A 20,948-nucleotide genomic window follows, 5' to 3' on the forward strand; every position below is an offset into this window, starting at 1 on the left:
CGAAGGAAAATAATCTCTGAAATGTGCATAGTGAATACTCACAGACAGTTTAATCGGATATACAAAAGACAACAGACATATTAAGTGTAAGTATTTGTAAGAATCAGGCAAAATGGGGGAAAATCTGAAACATGCGTGTCAAAACCTTACTTATCTGACTCTGTAATTTCACTATAGGATAATTTCTCTATTTGAAAAGACAATTATTTTATACCTGCATCACTGGATTTGCTCAGAATTTTTTTTGTCAATAAAATGTTAGAAAAATGAGATTTTTGACCGAGTTATCTATCCTTGATATGTTCATTAACAGTGAATTTCGTGAAATTATATCTGTATTTACCGAAGTGATATTGAAAGTCTTGCTTTTTTTATTGTGATGGTGAAAACAGTCAAACTATAAACTATCGAAATGATATTTTTTTCATACCATGTTTCACCCACTGCCTGATTCTTACAGCGACTGCTACTGAAGTGGTTACTTCAACTTTTCAAAATAAAAAATGTACAATAGAAGACAAATTATTATTATTTTTTTAATAAACTATAAGAGGGAAAATGTAGCCCGGACAGTAATATATAGATAGTACATGAATAAATTTTAAATATTTTATGTTTTATGTTAAGTATGCCAGTGCATCATAAATCTCAAAAGGCTGGCTGATCAATTTTTTTTTATTTTTTTAATATATATTTGTATATTGGCATGTTATAAATTTTGTAATTATATGCTTGCATGTCTGTCATTATTGTGATTTGTATTTCAAAGGTGCACCTAAAATAAACGAAATCTATCTTTCGATAAAAATGTGTATTTTAACTCGTTTTCAAAAAAGTTTGATTTGAATAAATAAATTGCCTTGGCAATTTTCCAAAGAGCAAGAATGCAATTTTTGGGAACAAAGATGCTTATGGATGTTTTATATTTATGTATACATTTTTTTAGTTTGATAATTCAATTAGGATTTTGGTCCATTAAACGATTATCGATTGTTAATATTCATGGGATATAAATCTGAATTCAAAATTAGCTTATGACAAATTATATCCATAATTGCAATTACGGTAAACAAAGATGAGAACAGTGTGTGGAAAGATATGATTAATTGTTTCTTTTTAGAGTCAAAAAGGCAAAGGTTCCTGAAATTTCAAGGAAATCCATATATCATTGATCTGGGTGTTGAAAATATTAAAGCATAAAATATGTATACAACTCCGGATACATTTTTGAAAGCTCGGAAACTTTTTTCCATTAACGTTTTCATTGTTGTTTCGTTTACCATTAGCCGACATTTAATTGTATTCATCGAAGCATTCAAAATTTCTGAGGAACAGGAAGTGAGCTAACAAGCCATTTTCCACATCGTACAGGTAACAGTTCATTAAGTTGTGACGACAATGTGGAAATTCGCTTTCTCATCGGGATTTAATGTTCACCGAACGCCACTTGGAAGAAATCAATGACGCTTTACTTAGATACCTGGTCCGTTGTTCAGATTGGTTTCCGGGTTTTTGTATGTTCTCGTTTAACTCACCGGAAGCCTCTTCAAGGCGTTTTCCTCATCCAGGAAAGTGCTTCCATAATATCAGGATATTTGCTAAGGCATAAAACACTTTCTAACTTCGTGTTTGTAATAAAAATTCAAGCTATCAAATATGGCCGTTAACTCTTGATTAATGCTATATTTAATTTGACTTTTATATTTTTAAACACTGAATACTAAATGTATCTGCGTGTATCTTTCTGAACATTTTCACTCCTTTATGAACAGCTTTTTATTGACCACTACCGAAAACATCCAAACATCATTCTTTTAAGAGATATTAATATGCGCCATATATTTCATCTTTTCACATGTATAGTAAAAAATTTAAATTCAAGTCATAATCATATGTTTTGATCTGATAAGTACAATTATACCTTTGCATGTGAATATATGATATCAAACTCTTGCTTATAATTTACTCATATTATACCCATTTCCCGATTTTGGCAACATTGAATTTGAGACGGCATTCTGTATTTAATTGACAATAGGAATAACATGTATTTTTTTTGGTTTTTGTTTTCATTTTTGTTTTGTTTTTTGTTTTTTAGAGTAGGGGTGTATATTAGTTATACCATGCATACAAAGTTCCTAACGCCATTTCGGAAAGAGCACATCACAGATTATGTGCAGATTATCCCAACTTAGATTTTAACGTTGATACCTTCGTATCTTGAAAGTTTTTTTTTTTCACTTCAAGAGTTCAAGATTTCTATATCCGCCACATCTCATTACATTAAATGAAAAATATCTCTATTGAATATACTGAAGTCAACATAATTAGTGTAGGTAAAATGAATACGGCCACAAGTATTTGATATCAATGATAGGTGTATTCTGCTGACGTCTTTTTCTGTGGACACATATATTGCACAATGTTTACACAACCGTTTACAGTGTAAGGTTATCTCGGCAGACACATCTTTTTTACAGTGTTAGGTAGATTTTCTCTATCGACAGATCTGTTTAGGTTCTCTCTGTGGACACATCAGTTTTACTGTGTTAGGTTAGGTTTAATTTGATGACACATCTTTTTACCGTGTTAGGTTTTCTCTCTTGATAAATCAGTTTTACCGTTTTATGTTTTTCTCTGTTGACACATCTCTTAAACCTGTTAGGTTTCTCTGTTGACACACCAGTTTATCCTGTGAGGTTTCTCTGTTGACACACCAGTTTACCCTGTTAGGTTTCTCTGTTGACACACCAGTTTACCCTCTTAGGTTTCTCTGTTGACACCAGTTTACCCTCTTAGGTTTCTCTGTTGACACGTATTTTATCGTGTAAGGTTTTCACTATTGACACTTTGTTGTATCTTGTTATGTTTTTTTCTGTTGACACACCAGTTTACCCTCTTAGGTTTCTTTGTTGACACACCAGTTTATCCTGTTAGGTTTCTCTGTTGACACGTGTTCTATCGTGTTAGGTTTTCACTGCTGATACTTTGTTGTATCTTGTTATGTTTTCTCTGTTGACACACCAGTTTACCCTCTTAGGTTTCTCTGTTGACACACCAGTTTATGCTGTTAGGTTTCTCTGTTGACACGTGTTTTATCGTGTTAGGTTTTCACTGTTGCCACTTTGTTGTATCTTGTTATGTTTTCTCTTTTAACACATCAGTTTACCCTGTTAGGTTTTCTCTGTTGACACATGTGTTTTACCATGTTAAGGTTTCCTTGTTGACACTTTGTTGTATTATGTCAGGTTTTCTCTGTTAACACATCAGTTTGCTCTGATAGGTTATCTATGTTGACACGTGTTTTACCGTGTTAGGTTTTCTCTGTTGACACATGTGTTTTACCATGTTAAGGTCTCCTTATTGACACTTTGTTGTATTATGTTAGGTTTTCTCTGTGGACACATTAGTTTTACATTGTTAGGATGATTTTATTGACACATCTATTTTATCGCGTAAGGTTTTCTTTGTTGACACATTTGTTTTACCCTGTTAGGTTTTCTATGTTATCACATCTGTTGTACCGTTTGAAATTTTCTCTGCGGACACATCTGTTTTACCGTATAACGTGTTTTACTTTGTTGATGCCTCTTTTCTACCAATTTAGGTTCGATTATAAAATTTCTTACCGAATATATTCATCGAATGACTAGTGTTTCTCTCCTTGCAGGGTCTTTCTATGTTTAGGCGCTTAATCTTTTGTTTTTGGTGTTTGGCAGTTTACATTTCACTGTACTACAGGTACACTGTGTTTTGTCTAGTTTTATTATTTGTTAAAAAGAAAAACTTTTTTAGGAAAACATATATTTTAGAATAGATGAATGAAAATATTGCCCGCAAAATAAAAAGCATGAGATCACGAGTGCAAAAGTATGTATACTACAGGAGACATTATTCATGCAATTGCACAAAGCGTAATACTGATGTGGTATTGATGACGTTATCGGTTTGTAGCTATATTTGTACTACCGTAATATGAGCATAAGCTTATTTGACAAAATTATTTATTCAACAAAATCAACATAAATAAAACAGATCATATTCATCAACAGGAGTATTTACATCAGAAAAATAGCACATCTAAATAAATAAAACCACGTCAATTTGTCAAGGGTAGAATGAACCTACATGTGACTGTACGCCATGAGGTGAGAGTCCGTGTCCTGGAATGTTAGGGAAGATATTATTGGTTGTTGCTGGCCAATAGGGACTTGGAGGACAAAACAATCCGGAAGATGTTGTTGGTGGCATCGGCGCGTGTGGGTTGAGGTAATTCAATGGAGAAGGAGCATAACTCGGCATAAACATGTCTGGTTGATATCGGTGTGGTGGGTGGTATGTTTCTGGGGTGGTCTGTTGCATATTTTGAGCAAGTCCTACAAAGTCGAATTTGTAAGCGTACCGCTTCCCATGCACTTTTGTCATAATGTTTTTGTCATAATAATATCTCAGAGCTCGACTAAGTTTGTCATAGTTCATGTTAGGTTTACTTTTCCTTTCTCCCCATCTCCTAGCCACTTCATCTGGATCCACCAGTTTAAATTCGCCTTGTGTTCCTTCCCAAGCTATGCAACCCATATTTCTTCTGTCTGACAGCAATTCAAGAAGAAATTGCCATAGCTGTATTTGACCTGTACCTGGAAATAATGTAGATTTTACTTTTTTTTCGCTTTAACTTTCACGAAATTTTGATGTAAAGCTAGATCAAAGTTGTGCCTACCCTACTTCACAGAAAATCTATGGTTTGTTATTTTCATGCAATTTCACTGGATTGTAAAGTTAAGTAAAACAGAAGATACAAATGATAAAATTAACTTAAGATTTATCGGCTTAATGACTATTTTCAAAACTTTATGACAAGCATCAGCATATACAGTATGTCATGTGAAATAGTGAATATATACCTGACGCTGAAAACCGACTTGACATATGTACCATTCGTTGATAAAGTTGCTCTGAAAAAGTCACAAAAGACATATAATTACCACCTGTAATCAAACCTTGAAAAGACTTCTTGTAAGACTAATGTCTAAGAACAACCACAAAGAAACCAGATATTGATCACAAAAATCATATTACTTCATGGGTTAATGGGTCATAACTTTTATTCGTGCCTCATTTAATCCCATAAATGCACCAAAATGTGTTTGAACAACATTTTCTGTTTGTTTAAACAATGGCACCGGGAAGAACCTCAGCTATAACTCTTAGGTGCATCTGTAAATCTAAATCAATTTTGTGGAGAACATTCGGAATCCCTCAGGACGTAAGGTAATTTCCGAGTCGTGCGCATATTTAGATTGCGCGTATTATATTGAAATGAAAAAGCAAACGGTTGGAATGAAAGTGCAAACGTATCGTCGGAATCGAAATCAGATTACCAAGATTGTTTCATCCATTAAGTGGTTAATCACAGGCCTAAGTCAAACAGCGGTCTGATATTGGCAATTTTCTCCGTGGATGTGTTAATAAGGTTTCATTCTAGTCAAGATTTTAACTGCCTTGGGGATAGGTCACAGATATAGGATACAGTTATAGATATTTTTCGGAAGACTGATTGTAAATTAGGAAGTAATGGGGGTTTTCTGATTATTTTCATGACGAAAGAGCTTGTTTAAATACAAACAAGAGAACATGGTGTTGAGTTCCAGCTGCATGCTTGCAAATTTGGTATACAATTGTCCAATTTAATTTATTTACTTTTATAAGAAACTAAGGGCGCTAAACTTTCTCTTTTTTCACAAATACAGTGATAGACACGTTTCAGTCAACTGATATTCAAACCCTTTTACTTTGAAAATGGCAATTATCTTAAGAGACTGTCCATTTAGAAACCAGACAGTTCCTATGATATGGATGGTATATGGTAAAGTTTATCCCACGGAAACGTTTTGTTCCAATGTAATGTTTACATCATATATATGTCTACTATTACAAAGTTTTTTTTAAATCGACGATGGATGGCTCAGAAAATGATTTTATGATTCCCCAAGTAAGTAACTAATTTTGCACAAAATGAAAGAGTTGTCTTCCTTTTTCAATTAATTTTAATGTTTTTAAGTAATGCATTTCTCTTTAACGGTTGCAGTTAATCAAAAAAAAACATTCAACTTTGAGAAAGGATGCATTTGCAATATGAAATAGATGATTTTTTTAAACAAAATTTATCATGTGCCACTCACTGCCTGATTCTTAACAATAGTGTTGGTATTATATACAACTAACTTTCCAGAGTAACTCCTAAAAGTGTTTACATTAAATTTTCAAACGTTCCCTAAAAAACTATTTTGTACGACCATAAAGGAAAAATAAATCTAAAAGGATCTACGAAATTTGCTTCAGACTAATTTGAATCAATTCCACATACAAAATTAATGCTTGGGTTATTCATCATTTGTTTCCTTTGTTTGACAGGTTTCATCTTTAAAACTCTATTCGAAGTACAAATGATATATGACACTGAATTATTTCAGAATCAAATCAAAATAAAAAAATAAAATTCAATCTGACAGAGCTAGAACAGAAATGTGGGTATTTTTTCATAATGTGTTTCCATTTCCAAATAATATTTGCCTTAAATTTGTTCATATTTTCAAGTTTTCATTTCATGTCACAAAAACAAATTAATTACACAATCTTCTAAATTTGATTGAAAAAAATGTTCCTTGAAAGTGAGAAAAAGAAAGTTTCCCTACCTACATACCTTAAGCATTAACTATAAAGCCAGTTAGGGACACATATAATTTATTAATGATGGCCTTACGAATATGATGAGTAGGGATGTTTCTCTGCAGGTGCTGTAATCAGGCACATTAGAGTGGAAGATTAAATGAATACCGGAAAATCTTAGAATGACAATATTAAGAATCCTTATAAAGGAAAATATGAAATAGACAATGGCGGACACTTGGTGAAGATAGGATTTCAAATGATTAAATCTCGGGAAGACAACGTCTATAGGGTTATATCATGTCACTTGAAAATGTCGTGTGTCAAATTAACTATTAAAACGGTAATTATTACAAACGAAAGTCAAGATAAAAATATTACTATCAATGAATAAAAATAGTGTTTTCAATGAATAAATTTAATTTTATCGCACTTTAACACTTTGTCTGTTTTGAATTTAAAGCATTTCTCTTTCTGAATGACCTTCCAGTTTTCAAAGTTACATTTGCATTTCATTCTCACGATATCACACTTCGTCACGTGTACAATTAACAATGGGTCCATGGTTGTCAGATACATCTTTTGAAATTCATTCAATATTGAAAGAAAATGTAGAGCCCAAAGTGGTTTTTATTGAAATTCAAGATTCTGAAGCCATTTCCTCAGAAAAGAAAAAATTCCGATTATGTAAAATCTTATATTAAAACAAGAAATAAAACTGTATAGTCCTGGGTGTGTAGTAATTCTATAGAGTGAGCCAGGTGAATAGTGTGTTATATCAGTAGTTAGATACTTCGTTGTACATCATCATGAAGGTCATTTATAAACAAATCTTCTATAAGGAACACAAATCTAGCAAGACAAATTTTCAAACTTTTTTAAATGATATATTTACAATATTTTGTTCCTTACAAAGATTTTTATTGTTTTTTGTTACTTTATATAACTAACAAATTTCATAAACTGTGAATGATAAATACAACATATAAATGGTACAGTGTAGTGTCAGGGGACCGTGTACTTTACATTTAAACCTCCAAAGATGAGCTTTGTGTCTGTACTTACAGAAGTATAACTACTGAAGTAAATCACTTCAACTAAATCATACAAAATCTGTAGGTATGAAATAGGTACACAGGACTTTATCAGTTTTATATTTCTTTGGTCTGGTGTGATTTGTTATTACAGTGCAATATTAGAATTTATAATTTGCATTTGACCATTAGATCTACTTTGTTTTGCTATAATTCAAGCATGTCATGGTAATAATCCTGCTTAAAAAATAATAACAATATTTAAAAAAAAAACAACAGAAATTTAGGTGTACATACCTTGAGTTGTTGGGGAGGGTTGAGATGCTGGCCATTGTGATTTGGGAAAGCCTGGATCTACAAAACAAAATCTAACTCAAAAATATCAAGAGATTAGAAAATTTAAAAGCAATAATACTTTTAAGAATTGTAAAAATAAAACTAAACATAGAATAGGTTTTTTACTTTGTAAAGTGTAACATGTGAACAGTGAATGTGGAGTAAATAAAAAAGTTTACAATTCAAACCGTTCCCTGGAGTTTGTCATATTACCGTACGTATTGAATTTCGGTTTTTAATCATAAAAAAAAATCTCAGTGTTTCCGTTCCCTTTCCTTTTTTCACTGTACACGAGCCTTCGATTCACAAGTATAGATAATATGTATCGTCTCTAAAGAAACACAATGCAACAATGATTTATAAATTGGTTCCATCAAATATTATAAGGATATTATTACCTGCAAACATAAAATTGTGAAATCCTGAAAAGGTACACTGACGGAAATAGTTCGCCTGTTTAAAATAGTCTGGTTTTAAATAATCAGTCTGTTTTAAATAGTTACAGTAATAGTCACTCTGTTTGCACAAATCTTCTTTAAGATAGTCCTGCTTTAAATAATCAGCGTGCTTGAAATAGTCCACTTGATTAAGAACCTGCATTTTCTGATAAAATATCTTATAAACTTTTTCTCTAAATGTTATATGGAAGAGATAACACGCATTTGTAACATTTCAAATACAGACTTTGTATGTTCCAAATTTTAGTTGTGGTTGTGTTTGGCAAGAGTTAGTTCTGTTCAGAAGAGGTTAACAAAATGGATAAAAAACCTTAACTTATTTGTAATTATGAAAAACTTTTATTGGTTTCACATAAAAGAAAAAAATTCACGTGGCTGAAAAGAGTAAATAGTGATTTTCTGGCGTTAGCCAATCAATGCCATTGATGGACGTCAACACCGACCAATGAGTTCCTGTTTTCCATTCATCAACACGGATCGATACCGGTTAAATGGCGTAACAAGATTCCGGCAGAAAGACACGTGGATCCGTTGTTTACAAATTTCCAGATCCAGTAAAAAGCAAAACTTTCTCACACTCATCCTTCCATATTGATTATTGGAACCAATAAATCAGGTTTTGAATCTTCCTTTTTAATATTAAATCATCGCGGCTATGGGAAATCTGCAATATCTAGAATAATTGCTTGGAGTTTTTATGTTTACTCTTAAAAAGTCAATAAGTTAATTTTACAAACGGCTTATATCTATGTATATAGTCAATAAACTTTCATATTCAGTTGACAGCAATGTTTTGGATGCAAAAATGTGTTCAAATGAAATTTGGTAACTGAAGCGACATAAATAGGTTCTTAATATCACACTACATAAGTACATCTTTTCTAAACGATACATTTGAACCCTCTTACTTACGTGTTGGGGGTATTGATATATTTCAATTATAACTGCACTTTAAAAATAAAACATATACACTGACTGAGGGTTTTTTTTTAAGAATGGCAGTTTTACCATTTAAGTAAGAAAAAAATCAACATAAAAACAAAATATGAAACGAATCAATCTCGATATCCCACTACTCAGCATTGATTGTGAAATCAAATTACATCCAAATAAATGGATTGTTTTAAATGAAACTTTTCAAAAAGTGATCAAATAAAATGAAATGGGATAACTAAATGAAAAATGATTTTCAGATAAACATCTAAATTTTCTAAAAACATTTGATTTTTCCGTAACAAATAACATTCTGGGGTAAAAATTCTGATAAGCCGGAAAATGATAACCAAATATTTGTTTAATACTTTTTATCTTACATTGCCAATCTAATTCAATTTAATGTTTTATCTGTTAAGTAAAGAGTAATAATTTTCTCCACTTATTTTATTTATTTGCTAGACTGACAACTAACTGCTAAATGGTGTTAGATCATTGAGAGATTTTTCACGACACAATGACACTTGAAGGTGCGAATGGGAAATTATCAGCTATCTAGCTATTATTTAATATTCAATATTTTAAATTAACGATACTTAAACCATGTTTTATTTGAAGGTTTTAGATTTTGATATTCATTTCGAACCTCTCTTACGATAGTGATTAATGATATTACAAAACAACAGCTCAGAAACATTACACATTGAACGCTATAGGCGATGGTACAGAAAATAGAACAAAAAAAACAGTACAATACATGTAACATGATTGAAACATGTGAAAAAAAGTGATATTACACAGAAGAGATAAAAAAACAGTCTAGAAAAAAATAATCAATTTAAATAAAATTCATAACTAAGAACAATATCCTAATGAGAGCTGTGTTGTAATTGTTAATTTTTGGATTTAATGCACATTGACAAATTGGTAACCTGATACTGAAAAATAAAATATTTAAATTTGAATTACCAAGTGATTGTAAGGCAAGTATGAGTGTTTTATTTATGCTTTCTGTAATTCCTAGTTTCTATACCTTTTCTAAACATGTACTCTTTGATAAGTTGGCTGTTGGTAAGTAACCCGACAATAACAAATATCAACATCCAAATAAAATGAGGAGGGCTGCAGGGCAAGTTTATTGTGATGCTATTTTATGTGAAATCTTTTATGTTGCTTAGTAGCAGACACTGATCCAGGGACGGCAAAAGGGAACATTCCAAAAAAAAACCTTAGCAGAGATTTAATGTTCTACATTCATTATAATTCATAAGGAAGGATCAATAGCTTATTAATTAATTGTTTTATTATTTTTGATTTTGACACGTCGATTGTTTTGTATCATACTTTTGAAATGACACGTTTTTGATAACAGGAAAGGCTGACGGTAAAAACAATTATCCTCTCTGGACACCAACCGGATGCATCCAAGCAAAGGTAATAAACAAAAGTTATATCTGAACAATCATGTATCCGCTCGATAAACTTATTGAACTGAATGATGTGCATTTGGGACCTTTTGAAAATGTTGATAGTCCATACTCTCGCCTCGTGACTTGTTTTGACCACTCACGTGCATAAAAGGGTTAATAAGTAGTTTCACCTGGTCAAAACTAGCTATTAATACAAAGAAATCATTTTAATGTTCAAACCATTCTTAGCTATGAGTACTGACACGAGGTTCATAATAATTATCTTTTTTTCCTAAAGAAACCCTTTTTAACATGGTTAAGTCAGTTTTCATTTCATAAACATAGAAGTCTTCCCGTGAACGATTTTTATAAAGTGAAATAAAGACTCTAGTGATTAACACCTTTTGTCCGTAAAAATAATGAACCGAATATTTTTTTTTACTAATTCGCCCAATATCTACTTCTAAGTGTAAAAGATATTATTTACTCTACTATGATAGAGGGGTTTGTTACAATAAAACCAGTTCTTTTATCCTATTATCAAGTCCTTAAAGCATGTTTGCTCTCCGTCTGAAGAGTGTTTACAGAACGGCTGATCATCTCAAATCCGATTGCTTCCGCATCCTTGTGATCAAACCCATGCCCGGCGTTTGTTCTTGATCTTACAAATACCATAATGGATGAGGTTCAAGAGTCGGTACCCTTTAAAGATTTGTCCGTTGTATTTACTTGCAATGAATTGCCATTGACACTGGTATTTATTTAACATCTACATTCCCGAGAGAAAGTGAAGACACATCCGTGTTAATTTGCTTAATCGAGTTTATTTATTTTAATAATATTTACTCAAACCAGTGGAAATTTTCGCGCGAAAAAAAAATTGTATTCAAAGTTTTGTCTGCTGCTTTGAAATTGATAGTCACAATGAAAACAGAGAAAGGAAAATAAGAAAATTTATGTATAAATAAATGTTATTGTTCAATTCGTTTTCATAAATTTCCGGTTACCTTGAACTTGTTTCAATAACAATTTCCTTACTTGATGTTCGTTATGAAATTCCACCATTAAAATACGTATATTAGAATTGATTTCTCACCAACTGCATTGCAACAAACGAACAATAACAACGTTTAATTGACAAAAAAGGTAGATGTTCATTCTAAATAATTAAGCTTTAACGACAATTTCACATTGCAAAAGACATGTCTATCGTAATAAAGATGTAATAATGTACAAAAATGTACTGTAATATCATTGGACAGTCATAGGCATTGGCATGTATCTTTTTATTATTAAGCACGCCATACCGCTGTCGTTAAAGAGTTATACCTTTTCACTTCTACAGTCCACAGTTGTCCAGTTCTTTTCAAGATGATGTATTTTCAAAAGCAATAATTTCAATAAAAAATAAATTTTTAATCTTTATACTTATGATTATTATTACTGTTTCTTTCTCTTAACAGTATGACTTATTTTAAAGCCAAGTCTAGAATGAGTCTTTTTTCAAATATCGTAAATTGTCGAAAGTAATAGCTTATGAATAGCATACAAATAGTAATCACTTTCCTTTTACGATATGGGTTTTATTCCCGAATTCAGCTTAATCATGTCGCATTCTGTTGATAGCATTTAATCAAAGACAAATATGTAAGGATTTTGCATAACTCTTTTTTCACTTCCAATAAAACTATAATGTACTATTTTTTTGTCTGGGTTCAGTAGAAATAAACTACACTCGTGGACAGTTGAAATGAATCCCACAACTCTTTGATGATGTTGACATCTGTATGTTGACTATTATGGACCTTGATAAGTGATATTATAGTTACCCGTTTTACATGCGACGAATCCACCTCCGCTGTTATGATTATAACTGACTGTTGACAAGCTATCCGGTGAAGGTATATTTGAAGGATAAGTCTTCTGTTGTATTCCTAAAACAGCAAGACAAGGAGCTGAGTGATGTACGATTTCTTTAGATTTTTTTTTTACGAAAAGTATCATACATGGATGATAGATAATAGTTTCCAAACCGTCCTAATAAGACTAAAACAATCTATGGGGCTCCATCTTTTTAGAAGATTTAGTAGATTCCGTGTGTTCTCTGTTTATACAGCTTCAGCTAATCAAAAAATCTTTTAAAAAATAACATCGTCATCCATTATGGGTACAAGAAAAATCTTTAATGTTTATTCGTTATATATATATATGTTAATTTACCAAGTACAATGCACATAGTAATGGACAGGCTTTCTCTCAAACAGCAAGGTTTTGAAATAGCAATTCATGCAGGTTTTCTGAAAATATTGAATGTCATGTAAGAACCATAGCAATAATGTAGCCTTTTATTACATCGTGGAGGTGTTACAAAGGTTCACTTCAAAGCAACAAACCAATCCCGATTTAGATGCACACTCGGTTGACTTAAAAGATTAAGACAAATTAAAAGGCCAAGACCAGGAATGTACATTAAAAGGCCAAGACCAGGAATGCATATTAAAAACTGTTTATTATATGAAGACGTAAAAAACCGGTGCACCTGGTCCATGCTCCCAGTGGAGTCCAAGTTGCTCATTTACTTTTGTTACTTTGTATGTATGATTTTAGCTACTTTATGTTCTTTGTTGTGTATGTCTGTTTTCCATGTCAGGTCTTTGTCCCTGGATTACATTCTTTTGATTACCGCTATAACCTTGGTTCCCTTGATTACTCTCTCTTATACTCCATGGCTGATCTTGAACTTAATACAACTTTATTAAAAAATATGAAAAGTAAACGTTAAACATCACGAGCTTACTTTGAAGACTTGTATTACTGTAAACAAAATTCATCTTTGTCTCGTTTTAGCACCTTGAGACGATGACTTGACAAGGGATAAAATAAATTTGTTCCCGTTTGTGCATGAGTAATGGAACCTCTTTGTAACTCCACCAGAATAAAGCGATTCAAAGTAGTTACATTATTGTGGCAAGTACGTATCGTTGCCATGCATTCACAACACTATATTCAGATGGAAGTATAGGAACTTCTGAGTTTTAGTAAAGGAATTAAATAGATAGTTATATCATGCCTATAATGGTTTCCATTTATCACAGAAATTGTTTCGAAGTTTGTATGATTATATTAAGATATGTAGAATGCAAGAACCAGGCGTTAAATCATAAACTTACGTCTCCGTAAGAAATTGAGATGACCCATTAAACAGTGAGCATTACTTTCACCACAAATTTGGACAAAGTCGTCCATAGTGATGGAACAGAGCTCAGCCCCGTTTAACGTGCTAAACCTTGACCTATCGAGGTTCTGTAGGTTATATTCTTTTATCGCCCAGTCTATCCATTGTTGTACGTGTTCTGTTGTCCATGTAGTCGGATCTGTAAATAATTGTAATGAAAATAAAACCCGCATGCTTAGCAAGTCGTTGACAGTAAAGGCAGAATCCAGGTTTTGTCAGAAGATAATTAATCTAGGTCTGTGTTAACAAGGCAATACTAAGAGTGATGTATCCTAAATTTTGCTTTCCATGCAGCAAAGTTTTCATTTGTATTGCTTTCTTTTTCTTTTTTTTTTTTTTTTGGGGGGGGGGGGAGGGGGTTAATTCTAAATAAAAAAATAATAACCCACCGATATTTTTATCTGTAAGTAGCAAGCAATTATTTGTAAACAAATCGAAATAATGCTGCCATTATTTTATTCAGGTTCAGTAGGTTTTGTAAACAAATTTTCAATGAAGTTTTTTCGGTTAAAATGTAAGTGCATAATAGAACAAAAAGCGTTCAGCGATTTGAAGAGGCTTTATGAAAAATACTGCAATAATCTGATGATTTCATATCATTATTTACGAAAAGATAACATACAACATTTTATACAACATAATTAAAAACGCAAGTAAACTGAACACATATTTCATCCTTGATACCGTGCCAAAATCTCTTACTAGAAAATAAGTACATATACTTCTTTTATTAATACATGTATCTGACAATGACTAAAGCACCAAAATAAAACTGTTGCTCAAAGCAACATCTTCGGTTAATATTTAAAACATGTAGATTAACAAGTTCTTTTCTTTAATGGAGATTTTTTTCTAATCGCAGATGCGCTACGGGCGTCCAGACGCGGTATCTTGTACCTCTGCGGTAGTTAACTTGGTCCGACCCTAGACACGTATGGACATAAAATATTGTGGTTACTACACACACACAAAAATTGTAATATTTATATAATTTGTATTTTTGAATTTATAAAACATTTCAAAAATAGAGTAATAAGTTAAAACAAGTTTGTATGTATATGTAGATTGCAATTCGGTTTCAGTCCCGTACTTGGTGTAATCATTCAACAATAATACATGTAGTTTATATGCAAAGGATCACACATGTAATTTCAGATCCTGACAAAACAATTATAGAAAAGGCTTCTAAACTTTCGCCCGGAAGCAGAATATAGCTTTATTGGTAATGTGTCTTATTATTTGTTTTCAAAGGCACGTGGAAATATCTTTTGTCGTCTGACAAGAAAATTACATCTGCTGTTTTGTCGAATAATCAAGTCATTTTCACTTTTATTGACAAAATAATTTGGTCATTCTGCGGATGGACAATAGGATTTAATCGACAGGTGACGAGCTTCACACTTATAGTCTAATCTAAACGCGATTTGGTGAATAAATAAAACATTACAGTATGGACGTGTTTGTATACTTAATATTGGTGAAGTGTTTGTTTAGATTTATTTTAGCTTAAGTCAATTTACTCATTTCACTGCCACAATAGATACAAGTATCACAATTTTCTGCTAGTTTACAAACTTAGACATGTAATGAATATTTTTCCTTCCAATAAGACGCGGACCATTTAAATTTAATTAAAGATAATAGTTCTAAACTTTTTTTTTTATCAGTCGTACCATACTCGTAAGGAAAGTACCATTATTGGCAGTAGAGCTGAGGCTTTGGAATTTTCTAAATTAAAACGAGAGAAAGCAAGCAACATCGAAAAAAAGATTACTATGCGAAACTGTTTATGCATTTCACAATTTACAAACAAATCTGAAATGAATCAAATAGAAAAATGGATTCTAATATCGACAAAACAGCCCATCCACAGCCTCTTATACATTTTTAAAATTAAGGTAAAATACAAAAAGCCAGCAACGACAGAGGTAAGAAACCTAATATCGGAAGTGCATGAGCATTTTACGAAATAACAAAAAACCTGTTTCAATGAAATATAAAAATGGGTCTTAACATGTACAAAATCCTAGTTACAACTTAAAACCTGTGGGAAAATGACGACGTTACATTCCACATGTATTATTTCTATATTATATATAGCATTATAATACTTCTCGTGTTACAGCACCTGGTACAAACCTTTAACTGGGATAACCACTTGAGAAACATTGAAACTCGGAGCAAAAATAAAATCACGTGACTCATCGTCTAAAACAAGTGTTTAAGTATGTACATGTTTGTAAATGTAGGATTATATTTGCTTACTTGCCAAATATGTTCACGGAATCCTCCAGACCACAATTGTTTTGTAAAAATAAAAAGCAGTATTATGGTTGTTCCTTTTTTTCTTTTTAAATCAACGACTTTTTAAAATTTTTATCTACCAGTTCGTGAATATCCCCATGAATATTTTTTCGCACCAGAAAATTTAGTGTCGGAATAGATAATTTTATAATTTCTGGTTTTATCATTTTTTATCACATGGTGTATTTTTTCCTATTACTATCTCAGACAACCAATACTGTGGTCAGTGATTTCGATTTTAATCTCACAGATGTATGTCGTAAATCATTACTGGCTAGTTACGATATTTTACTGATAAAAATATTTTAGTTTTTTAACATGACTACATTATGATGAAATTGTTTGTTGGTATATGTGACACTATCATCTGTAACTTTTTGATTGTCCATCGTATAATTTTAATGATTTCTTAGTTATTATAATGTTATAAAGTGATGTCAATTTAAAAATATAAATCCCTTTAAAGTTCAACATTTAGCACGTAAAATAATAAAAATGATCAATAAAACAAAGATCACGACTTCAGTATTTTTGAATTAATTTTTTGATTGAATGGGCTTAATCATATTCCCACTTGTAGAAATAGTCTTCAATTAGACACACCCAATTTATAAAGAAGTCGGACATAAATATAATATTATAATTAAACTCATAATTTATTAGAAAAAAAACCTGAATGAACAACATTTTCCTTCCTTTATTTAAGATTAATGGCGACCACAATGGAAACCCTCGGAGTATTACAGTAGCAATTTGCTATACTCCTTTTCTAACAGTATTATAAAGACAATAGAGTGTTGTCTGGAATATAATTATATACTCTTTAAGTACATATCCGTATTAATTACAAATTTTCTGTATCAGTGTTGCATCAGCCAAAATAAATGTTGGTATAAGTAAGTCTTAATTACTTTCAGATGGGATGTCAAATTTGATAATGGTTCCACGCTTAGTTTGCACTTAAGATACAATTTTATAGATCAAATACGAAATTAACATTTTGCAAGATTTATCGCCCTTGACTTGGCTTATTTCAAAGGTATATGAATGTATGGTTTTTCCAAAATACAGATCTGTATACAGAAAGGACTAAAGTAAATTATGTAAGAATATGGAGTATTTATACCAAAGGTGGGCTTTCCTTCCCATTGTATTATCCTTATAAAAAACGTGACCCGTAATTTCTTCCATATTTCTTACTAAGATGAGTTAAAGAAGAACAAGTAAACACTAAATGTGCCTACCTTCTGGTACTATGACTTTTTCATCTTTTTGTGATCTTGGGTCTTCCATGTCTTCACAAGACCTCTGTCGCGTCATTGTATCTGTGGAGTTAAAGTTCTGGTCCCTATTTTGCATGCTTCCCGGTGGCGGATAATTTGGATAAGCATTCATTTGATTCCCGTTTGTTGGTCCAACATTAATATTAGTCACAGTAGACTTTGGGAAATCACCATAGTTGTACATTGATGATTTGATTTGATGCATGTTATCCGTGGAAACCTGCACTCCAGATGTGTCAAAGGGGTGTAACTCGTCTCCATCATTAAGCCGTGACAACATAGGATCTAACATACTCATATTTTTGTTTTGATTTGGAAAATTATTAATATGGTCGATCCCCGAAACAGATGGATCGAAAGCACTTCTATAATATGGATATGGCTGCATAGTTGTGAACTCAGTCTCTGCACCGTTTCCAGTTGATGAATAATTCCCCCATTCAGATGTTCCCATGTTATCAGCTGCAGAACTAATTCCCGGTTCCAATTTGATTATTGTTTTTGTTTGGAAGTCATACGGTACTTCCTGCGTTGTTGGTTTTGGTTGCATGTCACCATGTGGTTGTTGCATAGAAATTGGTTGTCGTCCCATATTTATTTGTTGGTATTCATTTGAAAAGCAGGTCTGTTCAGACAAGTGCTGATCATTTTGTGCTATTTCCTGTTGTATTTGTTGGTTTGTGAGCTGTTGTTGCCCGTCAAACTCATTTTGTACAGGAATTGGTTGTATGTTGCCCGGGGAATGTCGGAGATCAGTGGATGTTTGACTGTTATCTGAGTAATGTCCAGTCTGTAATGACTGCAATGGTCCATCAGTCGCTGTTTGATCATCTTGGCCTGCCACTGGGGATGATAAACCTGTATTTTCATGATGGTCATTTTCTTCCAAGGACGTGTCCTCTCCCGAATCTTCCTCTGATGTCTGAGGAGTACTTGTAATATTGATGTCTGGTTCTTGTTCCTACAATATAAAAGCTTCTGATATTTTGCTTTGATATTGACATTTTTGGGGGGCGCCATTTTTGTACGAAATTAATTCACTTTACAAACGCTTTTCAAGAATATATATATATATATATATGCAAGGCGAAAGCCTTATTCCATTGGATGGCGTTTAAAATGAAAAAAATAAAAACACATAAATTTTATATTTTCTTGTTGGATATAAAAAAATAAATCATATGCCTGGTAATTCATATTTATAACATTGTTCTAGCTCTCTACCTGAATTTCGAAAAAGGTGTGAAATACATTTTACAAAAAAACTAGGTAAAAATGACCTACAGAAGCAACTTGTACGTGCATTTAAGGAAAATTGAAATCGGACAAAAACTACGGGAAACTATAACTAAATTGAAACATCAGCACCTGAATTCTAATCAGTCCTCGTTACAAACGGGGGACAACCGCTTATTTACCAAAAAATATGGAGACAAACGGATGAAAAATGGACATGAAAACCAATTAACATGGTCTTAGAGAACTTAAAAATTGTACAATTTTACAGTGCCAAATTTATTCTTTAGACTATGAACACATGTTGTTTTACATTATTATTATTATTATTATTATTATTATTTACAGTATTCCAACAATAAGCCATATGATAAAATACAGAGTTGTTGTCATCAAAAGCTCGCTGAATAATTTTTTTTCGGGAATAGCATAAAATTAAAAACACTGTATTTCATCCTTATTAGAGCTATTATAATGCGAAACTAATTGTAATTTCTTATTACTAATTACATCAAAATTTAGAAAAAATAAGGATATAATAAGATTGTCTTTAAAAATACCCATTTATTTGTTTTCTATTATTAATACTCTCGGGTAATTTTAACTAATTTATTCTAAACGTTTATAGTTGTATTTGAAAATGATAATTTATTTTGTTTTGTTATATTATTATAATATTATATTATTCTCTTAAAAAGAATAATAAATGACAATATAATGAAATAGTATTTTTATAATTTGAATAAACTGATTCTTAATTTTTCACATAATTGTTTAAAATATTTTTTTTGGAATGTCCCGAACTCTTTCATTTTCCGGTGTGTCTCAGTCTAAGAAATGATATACATGTAGCTAAATAAAACATATTTTAATGGATATTTAATTTCTATTTCCGTATTTCCACGAAAACTATTAATCACAAATCCGTTTTTCGTAAAAATTTATGCACTTAAATATATTCATGAAAGATAGACCATGTCACATACATGTATATAGCTATACGAATCAAACATGACAATAAAACAAAATAAAATAAGTCATTTCGCTGCACTATATTTAAATCAATGAAAATTGAAAACAGGAAGCAAGATCGAAGATATACGCATCCCTGATACAAACTGTATTAAACTGTAATAAAACTTACTTACTGTTCAGAAAATACATCCAAATAAAAAAAAACATCTAAATTTTGCATTATAAAACGGGCGTCTGCTTATTTACTTATATTTAATTCGAATTGTTTCAACTTGTAATATAATTTAAGGCCGGAATCGTTCTTAGGAAATCCTCGTAAACCGGAGCCGAGGTGGAAGTTTTAACTCTTATATTTCCTACAAAATACTTTACAGACTTCCCTCGTAAGGGGAAGTTTTGAGTATGCAATACGATTTGTCATCTGCCTAAATCATTCTAAAGTCCGTGTCAAAAAATGTTTTTTCTGACTTACCATCTTTCTCCGTCTTGGAAAATGAACGTTGCTGGCGAATGCGGAAATTTTTAAAACAAAACTGTGTAAAATTTGAGCTTAACAGGGTTAGATCTGCGTTTGATTAATAAGGTCAGTCGCTGAATCATACAATGTACTTCGACAAACATGGCGGAAAGTTTGAAGCGCCGGAAATGGGACTTATCTGTACAATAACGATAGGGAAGAGAAGTGGCGAACAGGAAAGCGGGTTTTATGTGATATACAACTTACAAACATATAATCAAATTATAAGCAGATTATAATACAGCCTCTTGAAAATTCTCTTCGACTGACCTACAACGTATTTATGAATAACTATACAATGTGTGTTGTTTCAGAACTATATTTAACTGATTGTAACTATCGTATTCTTCCTGTATCCGTGTTGAAGTACTACAAAAACTATTTGAAACAAAGAAATTATTATATCCTGTATGAACAGCTTGACTTTCTTTTTTAATATTTGTTGTTTATTATCTTCTCACAACAATTTGTTTTCTTACCGTTGGATATTTAAAGGATGGGTGCCAATTTTATATATACAAGCAATTTATATCTCAACGATAAAACTGACTATCAGTGA

At 31.8% G+C, this 20,948-nt stretch overlaps 1 protein-coding gene across 1 annotated transcript; it reads right to left on the minus strand.

Moving 5' to 3' along the window:
• Window positions 1-3,987: 3,987 nt before the first annotated feature.
• On the minus strand, window positions 3,988-20,559 carry LOC148616130 (uncharacterized). The gene is made up of 7 exons (XM_088582842.1): window positions 20,345-20,559; window positions 17,623-18,622; window positions 14,010-14,213; window positions 12,669-12,773; window positions 8,001-8,057; window positions 4,905-4,955; window positions 3,988-4,637 (listed from the first exon to the last, which is right to left on the minus strand). Exons 1-7 carry the CDS (start codon window positions 20,345-20,347, stop codon window positions 4,108-4,110), a joined length of 1,950 nt encoding a protein of 649 aa, XP_088438968.1. The 5' UTR covers window positions 20,348-20,559; the 3' UTR covers window positions 3,988-4,107.
• Between the last annotated feature and the right edge of the window lie 389 nt (window positions 20,560-20,948).

The sequence above is a fragment of the Perna viridis genome, chromosome 5 (genome assembly GCF_037379345.1).
Source record: "Perna viridis isolate PV_CMFRI_1.1 ecotype Kerala chromosome 5, ASM3737934v1, whole genome shotgun sequence".
Lineage (NCBI taxonomy): Eukaryota > Metazoa > Mollusca > Bivalvia > Mytilida > Mytilidae > Perna > Perna viridis.

Coding starts and splice junctions, on each gene's coding strand:
- LOC148616130 (XM_088582842.1), bottom strand. Junction 12,774..14,009: donor TCTCAATTTCTTACGGAGAC/GTAAGTTTATGA, acceptor TTGCTGTTTTAG/GAATACAACAGAAGACTTAT. Junction 4,956..8,000: donor ACCCTCCCCAACAACTCAAG/GTATGTACACCT, acceptor TGACTTTTTCAG/AGCAACTTTATCAACGAATG.